Here is a 19,404-nt window from a genome sequence, read left to right as displayed (position 1 = left end):
CTATTGTTTTTCTTTTCTTCTCTTTTCTGCAAATCTGAATGGACAGTATTAAGTTAATCTTAAAGGAATCCTTCCGCATTTAGAGCTATGACCCCTTCTGTCTAATCTACAGGCCGCCTTGGCTCATGAAAGCAAATGCTATGTTAAAGGAACAATAGCTAAATCCACTCCACTCCAATCCAGTCCAGTTCAATCCAATTCACTTATGATGCCCTACTTGCAAAAGTCTCAGCTTATGGCTGTCTTCCCTCTCCTCAGCCCCTCACTCCATTGTGTATTTAGTGGCTAAGGTCACTCTGGGGTCAGAGGGCATGCAAAGTCTGCCCAAGCAATTAGGCTTATGCACTGAGTCTTGACCTTTTGCTCTATAAGGAGGGGATGGCCAACCTTTTCAGGCACCTCCCCTCTGACAACACTGAACCCATTTGAAAATTGCTGGATGTCATTCCTTTGCTGGCCACCATGCTTTTTTATGGCAATCTCCATGTGATCAAAATTTAGTCAGCACACACTGGCACAACTGTATTCAGCAAGCAGTTATTGGCTACTTAAGATGTATTCAGCATTCAAAATTAGTATGTGGGGCTGTATGCATAAGAGATACAGGTGGAGAGCAAAAAAAAATGACTAAGGATCAAAAATAAGGAGGATAATCAATGGATATATGACTTTGATGAAGAACTTTCTCGTGGCTTTGCAGGAGGAAAAGGATTTGGAGAGAGGCAGAGTAGAGATCCACAAATAGCCTTCAGGTTGTGCTATTAGAACCCTGTGGAACCCTAGAAGTTTCTAAGTGGTCCCTCTCCCTTTCTGGCCTGCTCTGCAGCATGTTTCTCAGAGCACAGGTCACCACACTGCCTCAGAGATAGGACAGCTTGTCAATGGGTCACAAGACTGTCTGCCATGTGTCATAAAATCATTTGGTGCTCTCCATGGGGCTAGCAGCTTGCTCTTCCCTGGGGAGGACAAACAGACCAGTGTGGAGTGCAAGAGATGATTACTCACCATGAGCTGGAAGTTTTTTTCAGAAGAAAAGAAACAATAGTTTTAAAAGATGCTGCAGAGCATCTGGGCAACTAGAGTTTCATTCCTGGTAGTGACATTTCCCCATGTGTTCTTCTGATCGCTATGTGCAAAACCTTCCTGGCAGGGCTCCCTCCAAATAGCAAAGATCATGAGAAGCTGCCATGCTCAGCCAGCAACTCAACAAGCCTGCCCACCCCCCCCCCCAAAGTCTCTGATGCCTCCCTGTGCCAAGAATGAGGAAGATCTGGAACTGTTTATAGAATGTTCCTTGAATATCTACAGTGACAGGGCAAACAGCATGCCAGCCAAGCGACTTCTGTAAGCTGGTAATCTTCACAAGGGCAAGGGGCAGTGTCCACACTACTCATTCTTTTATCCCAGCACCTAGCACAGTGCCTGGCACAGTCTATTTCTGCCTGGCACATGTCTGTTTGCAGTGAGTAATGTATGGAATTGTAAAGTCTGCTGTGTTTATTTTCCTTGTGTCCTCTGTCCACTCTGGATGAGGAGCCAACCTTCTTACCCACCAAAACTTGCTGCATATTCTGTACATTCTTGTAGTGAGTAAGTACCTGGAGATACTCCTTGCTGGAATCCAAGTTGGGTGTCCAGCCATTGTCATCACCATGGAGCCGGCTTTGTTGAGGGGTCCACCTTTCATCAGAGTAGGTAGAGGAAGCACTGATCTGTTCGTTAGCAATCCGGCCAGACTCCATTCCCAGAGGGACATTGCATTGAAAGTCTGGGAAATGAAGATGGTCAAGGGAAGAGTTAGGTTTTTCAAACGTAAAGCCTCCCCCAAACATTGCTCCCTTCTAGGGACAAGTCCTTGCAGGCACACCTTCATCTTAAAGAACTAATTATACACGCACATTTTAAAAACAACTACGTCAAGGCATAGAGCTTGACAACCCCTCTGGGTCTGAAAGAAACTAAATTGGACCTAAAAGAAATCAGGCTGTGGATAAATAAAAGTCATCATACAAATTAAAAATACAATCTAAAGCACTAGAACTGTTAGTGCTGCAGGCTACGGATGCTCATGGATGCCAGATGCACTATTATTGAAATACAGGTAAATGTTTGAGAGACTTGTGGCAATCTGGGTGGGCTGATACACCTTGGGAAGCCTGCCTTATTAATAAACACCCAGGAGGCACTTTTGCTTCTTTCTTTCACTCAACTGTCTCATGAGTTCTGGCACAGAAGACAGACATTACAAAGCAATAAATACCTGTCTTTGGGAGACCTCTTGAGCACATGCATGTCACTCTCTATTCCCCTGCACCACCTGTCTGGGCAAATAGACCCAGAAGTCACTTATTCTGGCCTTGTGCCATCAGTTTAATTGCTGTCCTTCCCAGGGATACCACGGACACTGGTCAATATTTGTGTGTGCGTGTGTCTGGTAAGGACCAGCAATCACTTTCAGGCCTCAAACCTGTTTTTTGCTCCATGACTGCACTGGCCATTTGCAGGACCTGGTGCAATTTTCTATACTGTTTTCTTGTCACTCAATCTTCATGAGCTCTTTGATTAAAAAAAAAAAAAAAAAAGCAAACCCCAGTGGCTGGCTGGCAGGCTAGACCATTGTGTCCGTGTGGCAAACTGGCTCCAACCACAGCAGGATGTCCCTGGCTCTAATCATCTTTAAGTGTTTTTTTCATCCTTAAAGTTATCATTTGGGTTTCTAAGTAAAAATAGCAGCACATGTCCAATAAGAGCTGATCTGAAGATGTAGCTCAGGGCAAGAGACCGACAGCCTGGCCAGCAGGTTCCATGATAGCTGGAGCCAGAGCTGCATGGGACAAGCTCACATATTGTATTTATTGGAAGTATGAGGTACAAATCCACATCAAAATATCTAAGCAATGTACCAGTCTAGTGATGGAAATTCTATGCAGGGCCAGAGATGTTCAACATCAAAAACATACACACACACACACACACACACACACACACACACACACACACACCCCAAGCCCCATGAAACACATATATTACACACATATACATGTGTGTATGCACATACATGTGTGCATATATAGTAAATGGTGTGTGTGTGTGTGTGTGTGTGTGTGTGTAGAGAGAGAGAGAGAGAGAGAAAGGAGAGAGGTTTAAAATTGCTCAGCTTTGAAACAATGGCCACTGAGGCTTGGAGGAAGGCTCCAGACTCAATAAATGTTGATTTAGAATAGAACATCACTGCAGGTTTCCTTACAGATATCCCAACTAAGAGGCCATTCATACATGAGAAAACTGAAGCCAAAGACAGTCCTATGATTTTCTCTGGGAACCACTAATTCTTGGTACACATACTTCTTTTTTCATATAATGAAACGAGTACCCGGCACAGTTGTATTTTCATTAATCTCTCCCTGGCAAGAGGAGCAGCTCCCATTCCTTGAACTTGGATGGCTCTGCACATTCTGTAGACTTCCCATCTCCTCTCAGAGGTCACCCTCTTTTCACTGTACACCCCAAACCCAGTGAGAACAGGTCAAGCTCCCAACCAGCCAACTCACTCTCTAGCGGCTCCTGGTGGACCAGGTAGTAGCGTGCAGAGAAGCCATCCTTGGCCACCGCCATGTCTGTGTGGAAGGTCAGAGAGAGGATCCCCGTAGAGGAACGGAGTTCAGAAGGGGTTTTGGTCCCACAGTACTTGCCAATCAGGGGGCCAACTGGACGTGCCGGAGAAAAAGAGGTCAGAAGAAATAAACGTCAAACTCAGGTTTTAATATACATACATACTTCCTCCCCACAACTGCAAGTCACTCAAAAGAGCATCACTTTGTATGCCTTAGCATAAAAGAAAACCCCATGAAATGGTCTAAGAACAATGTCTAATATTTTCCTGCACATTGGAAGATACTTTCACTGAGCTGGCCCCATTCTGTTCCTGCAGCCCTGGGAGGTTGGGCCGAAGTTCTGGTGTTACAATGTCTGTAATTCTACAGGAGAAACTGAGGCTAGGAGAGCTCACAGGACTTCTCCTTTTTCACAGGCTAGGCAACAGAGCTGGGACTCACATCCGAGCTTTCTAACTAAATCATATGCTTTTCTCAGGAAACGAAAATGCTTAGCCATCAAGTCTTCCTTCCATTGGAAAATACTTTGAGTACAAAAGTGAAAGATTGGTTTCTTTGCCAATAGTGACCATATCTAAGATCTATGCTGGTCTCCACCTGAAGGACAGCTTCCTTTCTGCTTTAGGTGATTAACTGCACTGTTTTGACAAGTATGACCACATTTAGAATAACATCATCATCATCATCATCATCATCATCATCATAATGACAGCAGCTGTTTAAGTAACTGGCCCAAGGTTGCAGAATTGCTAACAGCAGAGCAGGATTTAAATCTAGAGGATTTGTCTCTTTACTCCTATTTGGGCATAGAGGGTGGTTACTGAGTCATTTTCTATGGCAATCCTGACAACCTGGAGCAGAAGAGAGCATTACCTATAGGTTTCCTCATCCTTATCCAACTATTTACTCACTGTTCTTTATTTTTCTCCAAGGAAATATCTCTTAAAAAGGAATCTGCCTTTCAACAATTTCCCTGAAATCATCCTCAGTGAAGGATAAGGAGTGAAAGTCATTGGGGGTAATATGTGAATCCTAAAGAACTTTGAAGTCTTTGTCTCCGTTTTTATTGTTACTAAAGCAATTTACAGGCACCAGTGATGCTAGTGACATCACTCACCGTTTGGAATGCCATCCCAGATGTCCAGCCAATCGTATTTGCAGTCTCCCTCTCCCACCTGCAAAGGGTCGTGCTCCAGGTCAAAGGTCAGGAACTGCAGAACAATCTCCATCTTGGGTTTGGCCAGGATGGTAAAGGTGCAGTCCAAGTTGTGTGGGTACTTCTCAGGAAACCCGGGGGATTCGATGGTCCCGTTGGGGCTCGTGAAGTTTTTTGAACAGTCTTCGGAGCCTGTATGTAAAAGACAACTGGAGCATCAACAAAGTAGAAAAGGATGGTGTTCTTGGCTGCCTCTGTTTCATGGGTTATTTAAATATTTGCGCCCAAATCCCCCAACTCACAAGGGTTTTGTTTCCACTGGAGTGGCCCTTGAAGCAACATACTTTCACACCCACATTCAAGCCCTTAAGCCAGTCCCTCTTTAGGGCCGAAATTAGGGAGGCAAGCTGGTTTGCTGTATGCATTGGAGTAAGAGCAGCAATTGAGAAATCAGGAGGGGGGCCTTTAGAAAGAAGTGTGTGTGAGATAGAAGGAGGATGGGCTGAGAGGGAGGGAGGGAGGGAGGAGAGAGAGAGAGAGAGAGAGAGAGAGAGAGAGAGAGAGAGAGAGAGAGAGAGAGAGAGAGAGAGAGATTCTCTTGAAAAGAACAGAGTCTTCTTTCTCAATTACTCAGCTGCTTGCTCCAGAAATGTAAGTTATTTCAATCCTTAAGGAAGGCTTGCTGATTGCCAGCAGGGAAACAATGTTACTCCTTATTTATTGCTGACCTCAACACTAGCCCCTATTGTACCACAGCCAACTCAGTGCCCCCTTCTCCCTCCAAGATCCAAGGTGCCTCAGGGGAGGGGCAAAGGGGAGCATGGGTCTCATTCATGTCATGACTATATTAAAATGAGCTGCTCTGTAGTGGCCAGACAATTAACAATCAACGTTTGTAGCGGGTGGATCACAGCAGGGCTTCAGGATGCTAAAGGCAGCTCCAGCAGTAAGTTTGGAAAAATGCTGCAGTGTATTGACATTTGGAAGGCTTCTGGTTCCTTTGTGGTGGTGATGGCCCTGGTTTTCTCCTAAGCTCTGTGTCTGCTTTCTTACGACCCACGAAAGGTCCTTGTGAAATGCCCTAAACATTGGCATCCTGGCGCAGGCATGGGGAGCAGCCCGAGCTTGAGAGAGGATGACAGTCACCTTATTCCCTATGCCTCCAGGTGAAATCAAAGTCAAAGGGCCATCATCAGCCAGGGCAGCCCCGGAGCCGTCCCCAGGGCACCGCAGCCCAGACCCTGGGCCAAGCCCCCAGCCAGCGGTGATGCAAGTTAACAGGGCTCATGTAAATGCTGGACAATTAGAATCGATTTTGCTAGTTCCGATTTTAAAATTAAAAAAAGGTAGCTGGATTTATGAGGAGGATAATAGGCACTCTAAGCATGAAGAAAAAACACAGAAATACTCGATAAACCAGGTGTTTACTGGCAGGAAGTGTTCTCTGGGGATCCCGCTGAAATAAAACTGTGTGATGTCAATACGCTGATCTTAGCCCGCAGCGATGTCTTTATCCGCAGCTCCTGCAGCCCCCCCCCCTCCGCGAGTCTCTTTATTGATGATGGCTTTCTGGAAAGCGCCAAAAGTCTGAGTTGGAAAAGGTGCCATGCAAATATGTGGGGGAGGGGAGGTTGTAACTTTCTTTAGCACCAGACAGGAAATTCCAGTATCCTTATCCACCCATCCATCACGCCTGCCCTCTTCTCTGCACTGCACCCAGGCAGGGGGTGAGCACCCGGGACACCTGGGGGTGAGCGCTAACCTTTTCATGGATTCAGAGGAATCTCCAAGTGCCACATTTTTGGGGCTCTGTACTCCATCACGGCTTGGGCCACATGGGCAGCCAGGCCTGGGAGGGTGAGCTGGGACAGCCTCTTCCGGCTCCCAGCTCCTGAGGGCCTCCTCAATGGCACGAATTGAGGCAGGTTGGCAAAGCCAAGCCAGCAGGCTGGTCTTCAGGGGGCCAAGAGGAATTTTGAAAAGGCTAGGGTTTATGGCAGTGGTGCAGCCTTATTCACGTGAGTCACTTAGCCAGAGGAAATTAACTCCTTTCACAACTTGCTTCCTGACATTCCACAGGGAGAGTTTGTTCTATTGTCATTGCCTCCAAAGGCAAGGAGAATCCCCACCCCCTGGGGATGGGGAATGTATGGTGGAATCTTTCTTTGGTCCCTCCATTCCTGGGGGACAGGTGCTTTCACAATGGACAGCTAGGGAACCCAGGAGAGACTTGGAGAATGTGAGATTCTTGAGGATCACTGTTTCTAGGGTGCTGCACTCCTAAGGAGCATTTGACAGAAGAGAACTTTTCAATCCCACATGCCAATAAATAAATAAACAGAAATGTGTATGTCTCTTATAAATGGGTATACCCTCTGGTTTATTTTTAATGAGCCAGAGAAACAGTTTTTATGCAGCGAATTAAACCTACTAGAACCGCACACTCATCTTTAATGGTGCTATCTTATCATTTGGATCAGTGTCGCTGTGTCAGAACGCATGCAGTTGAGTATCAAACACTGGGGAAGAGGCCTCAGAAAAGGGTGACATCTTGGGACAAAGTTGACTTTTTGCAGAGAGCTACCAAATCTAAAATCCTTTTCTGCAAGGTGTTAAAAGGATTAAAGTTTAAAAAGTGGTTCTGTGAACAAGTACTCGAGTTCACTCAGTGCTAAGTTTGTCCAAAGATGCTGGGGGACTTCAGCTGCAGTGGATGATTTCATACCAAAGGACTCTGGTATAAAAAACTCTGTTTTTCCACAGTAAATTTTAAAGTAACTCCACAAGTGGAAAAAAGAATCTGCAGGGATAAAGCTACTTAAAACATGGTAGACTGATCCAAAGCTCAGTTTGGCCTGACCACTAAAGGCAGATACGGTGACTAAATTCAAGAACTGGTGTAACAGGGTGGTCCGGAGTACAGGCACTCCAGGTTTTCTCTGCGAATGACTGCAAAGATTTCAGTTTCTGAAATGTCACTGACACCCAGAACTTTGGTCAAAGGAGCTTCAAACAAACAAACAAACAAACAAACAAACAAACAAACAAACAAACAAACAAAAAGCCCAATACATTTTCTAGTGATTCAGTTCCAAGGTTACTTTTAAAGTTATTTTAAAATTCTTTTTTTGTTCTGCTTCTGATTTGATGATTTGAGATCTTTTAAGTTTGGGTGTTTCGGTTTACCCGTTTATATATGGACAGTCTGGTAATACACAGACTCTTTCATAAACCGCTTCATTTAGGGCAGGCATGAAACTCCCACTCCGGCCACATCCCTGTCGGTCCCCCTATGGTGGCTTTATGTCTGTCTGTAGAATTCTGCAGCCGAGCCTAGCGGGGCAGCGTGCTGTCAAAGGTTTCCAGAGCCTTCACATGGTTATTTGTGTATCTGTGTTTACAGTTCTCCTTTCTTTCCCTTTATGAATCTCACTAGCAAACATAGCTGTGTTTGTTTGGATTTCTTCAGCATGTTCATGCATTTCTTTCATGTTCTGTGGATAACGTCAACTTTGTGTATTTTCTCCCAGGACTCTGACAATGGAAATGTGGGAGCAGGACAAGGCACCTGGAAGAACGCACTTCTTCCTGAACTTCTCAGTTTTGAATTCTGCACCCGCACAGATGTCTGTGTTTGATATAGGGCTGACTCACATGCTGGGGACTTGCTCTTTGGGGTGGGCATGGCCCCAATAAGTTCACTGAGCTCTCATCTTTTTTCTTAGATTCCCCAGAAGCAGGGCTGTTCATGGTGGGGCTGTCTCGGTGGCACGCCACCCCTCTTTTCGTACTGCTGTAGGCCATCCCAGTCCATAAAGTAGGCTGCCCAGGTCTCCATGGCAAGGCACCTTCCTTGACTGGCAGTTGTGCACCAAGTTGTGCACTGTTGTGCACTGTTGCTTTGAGGCAGTCCACAGACTTGCTGCCTCATGGACATCCTATGTCAGCCTGTCCTCAACACAGTGATGCTGAGTTATGATAACCCCTTGTATGTTTTATCTTTTAATAGCATCCCTTCAGATATGCATGATGGATAGTTAGCATTCACTTTTTCAGGCTTTCTGGAGAAATGCAGTATCATGCTTTGTGAACTATTAAGTCAGGAGTCATGAAACAGAGATGAGCTTCACTGCTGCTGCCCACCCTTTTGCCTTCCCATGGCCAGCTGCCTCGGAAGTCCTGCCTCAGGGCTGTTTTCCTTTCCCACAGCACAGTGGAGCTGAGTGATGGCTTCAGCACTGGGTACCTTGCAATCTAACAGACTTCCCAATCCTCAGCTTGTGCCCTCGTTTTCATAACCAAAGCATATTAATCGTACTTTACTAAGCACTAACTCTGCCTCAAATGATCATTTTCCTTTCAATTTACAGATATTCACCAAACAACTACTGTGCATGTGTTATGGGCTGCGGGCTTACACACTTCTCATCTCCACCGAAGAGGGCAAACACCCTGGTTTATTCCTTTCTCTTTTTTCTCTCCCACTGCGCCCCGGCAAAGGATGATGCAATCTCGGACAGGACCCCGGGGAACAGGGATCAAGACATGTGGCAGCCCCATGCAGCCCTGTGCCACTGGACTCACAGGCTGAGTCCCTGTGACATCACTGTCAGGACTGTGGAGGCTGCAGGAGGTGAACCTGCTGGGGGCGTGTGTCCCTGGTGACAGAGCTCCCGCTGTGGCTCCACGTTCCCTCGGTCAGATTCTACGTTCTTGTTCTCAGGCAGACAAATCTGACAAATATTTAGACAGAGTGGATATAAAAAGTGCTTTCAGCAGCTACCACTTCCTTTCAAAAATTGTTTAGTGAAAAAGAAAATATATATGAATAGTTCCCCTCACACTGAACTCAACAGGCGCCGGGCCTGGGCCTCTTGATGACAAGGCTGACGGCTTCCCTTTTCACCAGACACCATCCAGGAGCTGTAACTTAGGCTGCTGGAGAGGGGAGCCACCCATAATGGGGTGGGAGCCTCTGGGACAGGGAGCGAGTAGGGGGGTGAGGAGAGAATTGGAGGATAAGCTTCCCTATCTTCAAGATAATGAGTTCAGGGGCCTCTCTGATGACACAAGGGGTTAAGCTTCAGCACTATGAAGCTATCTGTGCAGCACAAGTTTGATCCCCGTGGCCAGGGATCTCACCCACATGGCGCAGCAGACCTCACCTGTCTCACCCGCTGCTCCCCTCAGCAGTGTGTTTCAGTCATTCTGCCTGTTCTGTTCCCCACTCTGTCTCTGGTGGATCCTCTCATCATCCCCCCCCCCGCCGCCCGGCCCCAGTACCTCTGGCCTGTACCCCAGTTCTTATATGCATAAATAAATACATATTTTTTTTAAAAAGGATAATGAGTTCACACATGGGAAGGAAGGACAGTTCGCTTGGAGCGCTGGAGTGTAGGTGCCCTACCCGGTTATGGACAGAAGCACTGCCCTGGATGCTCAGGGTCAAAGTAATCTAAGGGCCCCCAAAGGGAGCACGCAGTCAGCTCACTTTCAGCCTCTTTTATTCAGCTATATATTTATTGCTTTTCAGGGGGACAACTTGATCAGCATTTAGGAAATGGGACTGCAATGGGTTGAAGTGGTAACAGCAATCAAAAGGGGCGCTTATTTGAATTTAAAAGTTACTGCATGACTCCATTTGAAGGAGGGGTCATAGTAAGATCTTTAAAGACTATAAACACTGAAAAGATTAAGTACTTCCAATCTATGTAATTCCAAAAAGGACATTAAAATAGGAAGTAATTGGCTGTTTTGTTTTGTTTTCCCATGAAGATTACTGTGATTTTTAAAAAACACACAAAAATCAATTCATTTCTAAGAGCTTTTTGTTTCTTGCTTTTTTTTTTTTTTTTTTTTTAAATTCGGTGCCTCTGCTTTTTGGGTGCCACAAAGCTTGTCTATATATTATGCAGCACCCAGCACTTTGCCCACAACTCACCCTCTCCAGTTAGATGATAAACTACAAACTGGCTTTCATCTTGAGGTGTCTCCAGGTTCTCTATGAACCTCTCATCCCTCTGTCACTTTGCTCAGGCTGAACATCCTCACCACCTTCTCTACCTAGCCGGCTCCATCTACAAGTACATAGTCTTACACAGCACCCCAGGCCAGACACCGAAGGCCCAGTCCCATTCTCCCTACATGCCCAGCTCCCACCTCCACCAGGACCATACTTACCTGTCTTGAAGATCTCATAGCGCAGGGAAAAGCCTGCCCCCTGTCGGGCGTAGTCAGAGGTGAACTTGATGTAAAGCACCGAGCCTGAAGAAATGATGGTGGGTGGGGCAATGTTCCCACAGTGCTTTCCCAGGAGGTCTGCAGATTCACTGTCCCCATCCCGAATCTCAATGAAATCATACCTAGGAGAAGACGCACGAAGGGGCACATATGTGAAAAGATCACAAAAGGACTGTTGTTTCTATCCAGTGCACACGCTCCCCGTGCCTTTATAGACATTCAGGTGCTTCAGATTGATTTAAAAAAAAAAAAAGGCACTTAAGTCTGCATGTATGGACCGGCGATTGTAAGTCTAGGAAGTTGCATTGTTTTAAGGCCACAGAGAGGACCATCTCGGTGCACGGCTACATTATCTCTTGCCCACATAAGAGCAGTAGTGTTATTCTATCAGATACCTCAAAATGAACATTTTTTCTTTCTGTAGCACCATTTTTATTTCCATTATGGTCTCACTGAATCTCACTTTTTTCCTCTAAGCTCAGTGTCACTGCAAGTTACTTAACCCCTTTGAGCATCAATTTTTCATCTGTAAGGCGAGGCTATGAATATCCACTTGAGAAGGTGGGACTGGAGAGGGAATGAAAAAATACGTGTAAGACGCTAGGCCTTGAGCCAGGCACACTGGAGATGTTTCGGAGAGCTTTATTTCCGGTCCTCTCCACCCCCTTTCAGTTTTCTCCTCAGTGACCGCCTCCTTCTCTTCTTTGTTAGTGACAACAGTTCCCAAACTATGGGTCACCTCCCTCTCTGAGATGACTCTGTGAAGTTCACAGCATCAGCATCTAGTCAACAACACGTTTTAAAAAGGAATCAGCATCATCTTAGATAAGGCAATAAAAATCTTTCGCCAAAAGTAGAGGGTGAATCCCCAGGGACAAGGAAGCTCTGAGCACAGAATTATTAGCTTCTGCAAAAGGCAGAGCAGTCTGTCCCCACACGCAGGCCTGAGCTCATTTCAAGCAGTCAAACTGGCCTGGGGTGGGAGGACACACCTCAAAGACACCCCAGGCTGGGTTCATGGGCTGGTGCACATCTAATATGTCATTTATCTGGGCAGACATTTTCAGCCTCAGCATGCCCTGGCCACCTCACCAAGCCCTGTCTGTGCGCTCTCCTCAGCCAGGTAATTCTCCTGTCACACCACTGAGGTGGGAAACATCTTCTCCACCAGCTCCCTGCAAATTGCTGGCCACTATACCATTATTTACTGAAAACCATCTCCCCCTAACAATCTGTGTATTTATTTTGTACCAACCTGTTAAAACAACAAGAAATCTCTTTCTGTCAGGTAAAGAGAGGCTCTGGAAACCCTACACTCCCTGGAACGTGCCTGCTGGCTCCTGCCACCCAGGAGGGGTCCATGAGAGTTGCTGCATGCAGAAGTGGCCTGTTGGGTCCCAGTGACTGAGACCTTACTGCCGCTCCTGGGAGCCATATTTAAGATTGCTCAGCCACTGCCCAATAAATAGGCCCACGAAGAAAGTAGAAGGAGTGGGTCAGAATTAGTTTATTCTTAGACTCCAGAGGGCTTGCATTCTGCATTCAAAAGAACTGCAGAAGCTGGTTAAAGTCTGGAGAAGCCGGGATAGCAGGGTCCCCCCAGGAGCTCCGAGAGATGGCCACAGATTGAGAAAGGCAGTGGGGGGTGGGGGATCTGTTTCCATCTGTGATTTCAGTGTGGGAGATGGTGCTGACTTTGAAAACATGCTTCTTCACTTCCAAAACAAAAGTGAAAAGACACTTAAGTTTCTTCTCAAAGGAAATTCCCCAAACCTTCTGGAAAACCCCTTCTTGCTGTTCTAGGCTGAAGTAAGCATCCTTGAACAGGAACTCTCCACTGAGTTGCTGGGATGCCCTCCCAGCACGAGCAGAGCTGGTGAAACATGCTGCCTGTGTGCACTAGCATGACTCATCCAGTTCACCCCCAGTTGAGAATGCACGGCCCTGGGCTGAGAGTCACCCCAACCTTGGAAGGAGCAGAAATGGGTTTGGATCCCAGATCAGCTTTAATTAGCTGGGTCCCCAAAGGCAAGTTACTTAACTTTTTGAGCCTCAGAAATGGGGAAAAGTGTAAGTCCAGATTTTAGAAAGTTTCTCCTAGGATTGCTTGAGATGTAAATGGCCAACACAATCTATATGTGAAGTGTCAGTACACACCCGGTAGTTGTGTGTGCTTCACAAATGTTCATTGTGACTCACTATTCTCACACCCATTTTAGATGAAGAGGCTGGGCCATAGCACAGAAGCATCTTTCTCTAGGTGACAGAGCCAGGGTGTAGAGGTGAGAGATAAAAACAGAAATGTACATGCATTCAAATATTTTGAAGGCACCTTGGCAAAAATATGACAAATGTTAAGGTATGCATAATTTTTTTTTAAAAAAATATTTATTTGTTTTTTTTTTTTTTAATTTTATTGTTATATTCCCCATACAATTGCAGCCCCCCCATTCTGACCCCAATCCCTCCCCTCCCGCCCCCCTAAAAGTGTCTCTGGTTCATAGTTTTTTGTTGATTTTGATTTTCACTATCTTATAGTTATTCAAAAAAAATATTTATTTGTTTTTGCATAGAAGAGCTGGGGTATAGGCCAGCAGTGCAGGGAGGTAAGAGGATTCACCAGAGTAGGGAACAGAACAGGCGAGACAGGAGGTCTGCTGTGCCGTGTGGGTTAGCTCCCTGGCCTATGATCTTAGGCCCTCAAAGTGGGAGCATTGAGACTTGACACCTGGCCACCAGGGAGGCCTATGCATACCTTTTAATCCAGCAATGCTACTACTAAGAATGTTCCTAGGAAACTAAGTCAGACAATTGTGCAAAAATGTATCTGCATATTTGTGCACATACATAAAAAAGCATATGAAAAGTGAAAAGATGCTTTGTTTATAAAAAGCATCATGACTAAATAAAAATAGAGGGAGAATAAATCAATTTTAGTATATTTGTAAAATGGAATACTCTGATACTATAGTAAATAATGCTGTAGTTTTCTATTTTTTTTTGTTATGGAGAAATGTCCATGACTCACTGTTAGGTTGAAAAAAGGTAGGTTTTTTTTTTTTTAAGTATGTTTTGAAATATATACATGTATATGCATTTATTTGTGCATATATAAAAATACAAATGTAAGAATATATATGTTTCTTGGCATAAACATACAGAAAAAGTTTTAAAGACTATATACTAGTTAGCAGTGGTACAATTTATAGGTAGTAGATAAATGATAATTTTTATTTTGTGCTCTTCAATTATCTGGATAGTTTACGATAAAGCTGCATTTTTTGAGAAGTCAAGAAAATGTAACATATAGCAGCTTCCATTAGGATTTTTTTCAAAGTAGAAGAGCTGAGAAAAATAACCCAGCTCTCATTTAGCAGATGAAAAAGTAAATATTACCACCGTCATCATCCATCTCACAGACTCACACAGAGGACTAAACAAGACACATTTTAAGGGATAGCAGAGAACCCCCACTCAACAGATACCTTCGAAAAATTGGTTCTTTGAAGACCACCAGATAGTGCCAGTCTTTATGTTGCCAATTTCTTCAGGAAAGACAAAGACAAGTCATGGACTGTCTTATTCATCAAAAGTGGGAGGGTTTTATCTAGCGGTCTCCACTCGCAGATAGTCATTTAGGGGTTAACAGAATCAGCTACTTAGCAGAGCTCCCCAACAAATGCTCCACTCTCTTAACATGCCTCAACTTACTCAATGGATATACTGCCCTCAACCCTTTTTTGCTACAGTGCCAACTACAGATATGCTGTGACATATCTCCATGAACAGATAGTGAAGGGATGCATTTTTGAAAAGGGTTCACACAAATCAATTATAGTGTAAATTTTCTCTCTGAGCTGGTTATTTAAAGGACCCCTCTGGTGAATCCTTTTGTGAAGCAAATAGGCATCCTTATTGGAACTTCTTGGAAAAAAGGAATTTTCCTGTCAGGTTTGCCTGAGGGAAAAGTAACCCAGAAATTAGAATTTGGTGGATAGAATTCCCTCTGTTTCCAGTGTCTGGGTTCTGCCCTGTGGACCAGCCCCAGTTAACCACCAGGCTGGGCTTCTTTGTATAAAGGGCACACTCCAAATGGCATGCTGACTTCACAGAGAATGTCTCATTTACCTCCTGTGTGACTGACTCATTTGGGGAAATTTTTTATTATTAGGAATTTGCTACAGCTGGAGTAAATCTCTTTAGATGTTTCAGTGTTGTCGGGTTCATTTGTGAAGAGCTTGTGGAGGATTAGCAAGTTTGTGGCTTTGGAATAAATATTGATTTGCATCTAGCATCTAATATCCAGCTTTTGTTTGGTAAGGAATTCTAGGGTACACACACAGGCCTCACCCCAACAACAGTGGAGTCTGATAACCTGAAACGCCACTCTGTATAGGAGGCATTTATTCATTTTCCAGAAAGAAACAAAACCAGCTCACAAACATGGTAACTATTGTGTTTGCATTTCATTATTCATAATCTCCCTCAAATGAAAAAATTCTTTTCAAAGCTTCAGCACGACCTTTTATTATTTATTTATTTAGTCTTCTGAACTGCAGTAGCCAGCCTCACCCCTTGTTCTTCTTTTGTTTTTGTTTTTTTTTCCTTCTCTCTCTCTAAACCAGTTCCTGAGTGCCTTTTTACTTTTCTCCTCACAGATACCAACATCTGCGTGGTGAGCATTTGTCTAGAGAACACTTTCTGGACTTTCTTTTTCGACTTCAAAGTCTTAATTTCTCCCCCCAAACCCACATTTCGGGCATGGGAATCTTGACGGTGGAATTAATTTTAAAAGTCCACGGGAGAGATATGAAAAAGCAACAGTCTCATCATTTTCGCTCATCACCAGGCAAACATGAAAAGACTTTCTAGTTTCCATGACTCTGAGTTTGACACTTCCCAGCAGGGCCTCAGAGGCTGAGAGAACCAACCCAGTCTGTGCTGGAAGATCCCCGTGCCCAGACCCTTCTCGCAGGGCAGGATAAAATCTAGCCCTCATGCAGCTTGTGAAGGGATTTCTGTATCCTGTGGACAGCCCTGAGGTGCTCTGAGAATGCTGTGCCCCTACTAATGGATCTTGCCCAACACACGAGAGCACCTGTGTCCACACAAGTCCTGACGCCTTAACCTTGCCTGACCGGGCAATGCCTCCTTCCATGCCACCTGTATCCTAAGATGCTAAAGACATCACATTTGTCCATGGCAAACTCTATAGTCTCTAGGCCTTTGCACGTGTTTTCCTTTTACTTGCAATACCCTTTGTTAGCTTTTTCCATGACTGGTACCATCCCATTCTTTTTTTTTTTTTCCCCCAATGCATAGAAGAACTCAGGTGTAGGCCAAGGTGCAGGAGGGTGAGAGGATTCACCAGAGACAGAGTGGGGAACAAACAGAACAGGAGGATCTACGGAAATACACAGCTAAGGGCAGCAGAGGGTAAAACAGAAGAGGTCTGCTGTGCCATGTGGGTCAGCTTCCTGTCCGGGGATTGAACTTAGGCTGTTGCGGTGATAGCACTGAGACTTAACCCCTAGGTCACCAGGAAGGACCCCACCTTCCCATTCTTTATGTCTAACTGTAAATGCCACCTCCTCTGAGAGGCCTTCCTTGATCACCCATTTCAAATAGCATGCCCTTATTCTCTAGGCGCCATCTATGTATTGACTTTACAGCTATCATCATAATCTGTACAGTATCATCATTATCAATATACTTGTTGACTAGTTTATAATCAATATACTTTTTTATTTATTTAGAATCTGTCTCCTGCACTGGATAGTTGACACCATAAGGGCAGGGGCTTCACCTTTTCAGGACTGATTTATAACCTTTGCTGACGGTTGACACATAGGAGGGCTCTCTAATGTTTGTTGAGTGAATCACAGAATGAGGGACTTGTTCAGAAGGCCCTATGCCCAGACGCTGTCCATGGAGCCGATGTGTTTGGTCTGTTTTATACTCTTTGCCTTTGTGCCCAACACATTCCCTGAGCTATTCTGGTTGTATCTGGAAACTAAAATGTTGCCTTGTGACTCAAAAACACGAAATATAACATTTTGAGTGGAAGAAACATCTCAAATCATGCTGACAGCATTTTCACTATTAGCGGCAAACAAATCAACTATAATTAAAATGCTGTCAAAGTGATTTGAGATTTTTCTCACACATTCAAAGTTCCATATTTCATGAGTAGATTATCCAGGCCAGAGAATTTATCACCTCCTGGAGTGCCTTTCTTCCAGGGAGCTCAAAGACATCTACAAACAGTGTCTTATTAATCCTTACATTAAAACCTGCAGTGAAAATAGGAGGAAAAACAACACTGTCATGTACAGCTTCCCAATGAAGAAGCTGCCTGAGACGTAAAGAGGCTGCAGGGAAGGTCCAGTGCTGATGTGCCTGGTCATTTCAGGCCAGAGGCCAGGTCCCTGCTTCTTGGGTTTAGCAGTCACATTCCACCTTTATGGAGAAATCACCTGGCATCAGGTAGGTGTTTCAAGAAGCAAATTTCATTTCTTCAATTCCTCTCTTTTGGGAACCACCCATTTTATCAGAAGCAGGTACGTTCATGGCCAGTGCTCACATTCACTGACCATTTACTATGGGCTAGGCCCTATGTGTTCATTTAACCCTCATTTCATCCACACCAGGCCCTGTTAGGTTATTCATTTGCAGGTGCAGAAAGCAAGGCTGCCACCTGCCCAAGGTCACATAAAGAGAAAAATGTGAGGCTGCCCTTGAATCTACCTGGTCACCTTGACTCCCAGGCACAGAACCATCTCCATCCGTGTGCTTCATCATTGAATGACAACCTAACAGCAAAGAGAATACCAGATTGCGATCGCGTAATAGCATCAAAAGGTACCACGTGGAAAGAATCTACTAGGTCTCAGTTAGAGACATAACTGCATCTTTTTTTAAAAAAAAATTTTCGTTGTTTTGTTTAAACAAAGCCTATACAACTTGCCAAAAATAGCAGACAAATCACCGATAGAAGCAGTGAACAGATTTGAAATTCATGGTTTCAAGAATCACCCAGTACAGCTCTAGCTTGAAAGTGTTCAGATGGGATAACATATTAATTTTTTTAAGTGAAGTATTTTTATAAGCACATATACACCCATATGTGAACATATGGCCCATCGAGTGAGAAAACAGTAGCCTGTATATTTATAAGCTCTGAAAGTATCATCTCGAGCACATGTTCGTAAGCACGTGGATTGCTAGTAGTATCCACAGATGCGTTTCAGCAGGTCCCCCAACCTGTAACCCTACAAATGTAGGCAGAAATTTTGTGCATTTGCATGAATGTTTTACTAAGGAAAGGGGCCTGTGCCCCCAAACCACATTGCTGTTATGTAGACACATATCTGTCCATGGGAGTGTGAACTCTGGGAGGTAGTACATGGACTGTGTAGACAGGCATGTCTACTTTCCAGCACTTACTAGTGGCAGGGCTGCAAGGAAGGCATTTATCCTCTCTGATTCTCAGAGAATCAGACACATGACAAACACAGGAAGATTACATGAAAAGTGGCAAAATTATAGGCAGCATCAATGTCTCCAACCTCAGTGCTAGAATGGGTGACGGGGGCAGTTCCTAAAATTCCTCCTCCTATACAAACCCAGCAGCAGTCACTTGAGCTTCTGAGATTTCACTTCAGGTTGGTGTTCCTGAAACCAGGCTCTGAACCAGTCTACCAGGCCAGATTCAAAACCACCCCCTGGCCCCCGAACAGTACTCAACTTCCCTCCAATAAATATTGAATTAATGCACATCAACAGCTCAGTGCAGTGCCTGACACATAGTAAATGCTCAATAAGTAAATGTTAGTTATCATTGCTGCTGTTATTATTATCATCACCATTGTTATTGTTGTTACTATCGGCATCACTTGTCACTTCATTCCAGGGATGCAAACAGCGACAAGACACAAAAGTTTGTGTGTTTATGTTGATGCCAGGTGCCTTTTTAAAGGTGGCTGCAGCGGGTCTCCCCGGTGGCACAGCGGTTGAGCGCTGGGTTGCGAAGCTGCCCACAGCCGGTTCGATCCCCGGCCACCGGGCGAGGGTCCCACATGGCGCGCAGACCTCTCCTGCCGCCCGCTGCTGCCCTCAGCAGTGTACTTCGTCAGTCTGCCTGTTCTGCTCTCCACTCTGGCTCTGGTGAATTCTCTCACCCTCCCGCGCTTCTGACTGTACCCAGTGCTTGTATAAATAAATAAATTAAAAAAAAAAAAAAGATTTAAAGGTGGCTGTTGCAGTTCAATTTTCTTCCTCCATTTCTTCCGACCACAAATCTCTCATGTTTTGAGATTATTCGCAGTCCCCTCATAGCCAGGGTCGCCCTGGCTCTTTAGAAGGGAGGAAATCTGACCACCCAGCAAAGGAAGT

General features: G+C 44.8%; 1 protein-coding gene across 6 annotated transcripts in view; it reads right to left on the bottom strand.

Annotated features, from left to right (window-relative positions):
- Positions 1–19,404, bottom strand: part of NRP2 (neuropilin 2) — a gene marked incomplete at both ends in the record, with an annotated part of 115,355 nt that overhangs the window by 70,982 nt on the left and 24,969 nt on the right. For all 6 annotated transcript variants that reach the window (XM_084239123.1, XM_084239125.1, XM_084239124.1 and 3 more), the window contains 4 exons: positions 1,599–1,768; positions 3,552–3,707; positions 4,732–4,962; positions 10,951–11,132. In XM_084239123.1, the coding sequence (XP_084095249.1) occupies positions 1,599–1,768; positions 3,552–3,707; positions 4,732–4,962; positions 10,951–11,132 (739 nt within the window). The remainder of the gene's footprint in view (positions 1–1,598; positions 1,769–3,551; positions 3,708–4,731; positions 4,963–10,950; positions 11,133–19,404) is intronic.

This window comes from Talpa europaea (assembly GCF_964194135.1).
Source record: "Talpa europaea genome assembly, chromosome: 1".
Lineage (NCBI taxonomy): Eukaryota > Metazoa > Chordata > Mammalia > Eulipotyphla > Talpidae > Talpa > Talpa europaea.
The sequence above is the reverse complement of the archived record's forward strand: the minus strand, read 5'-3'. Positions and strand labels throughout refer to the sequence as shown.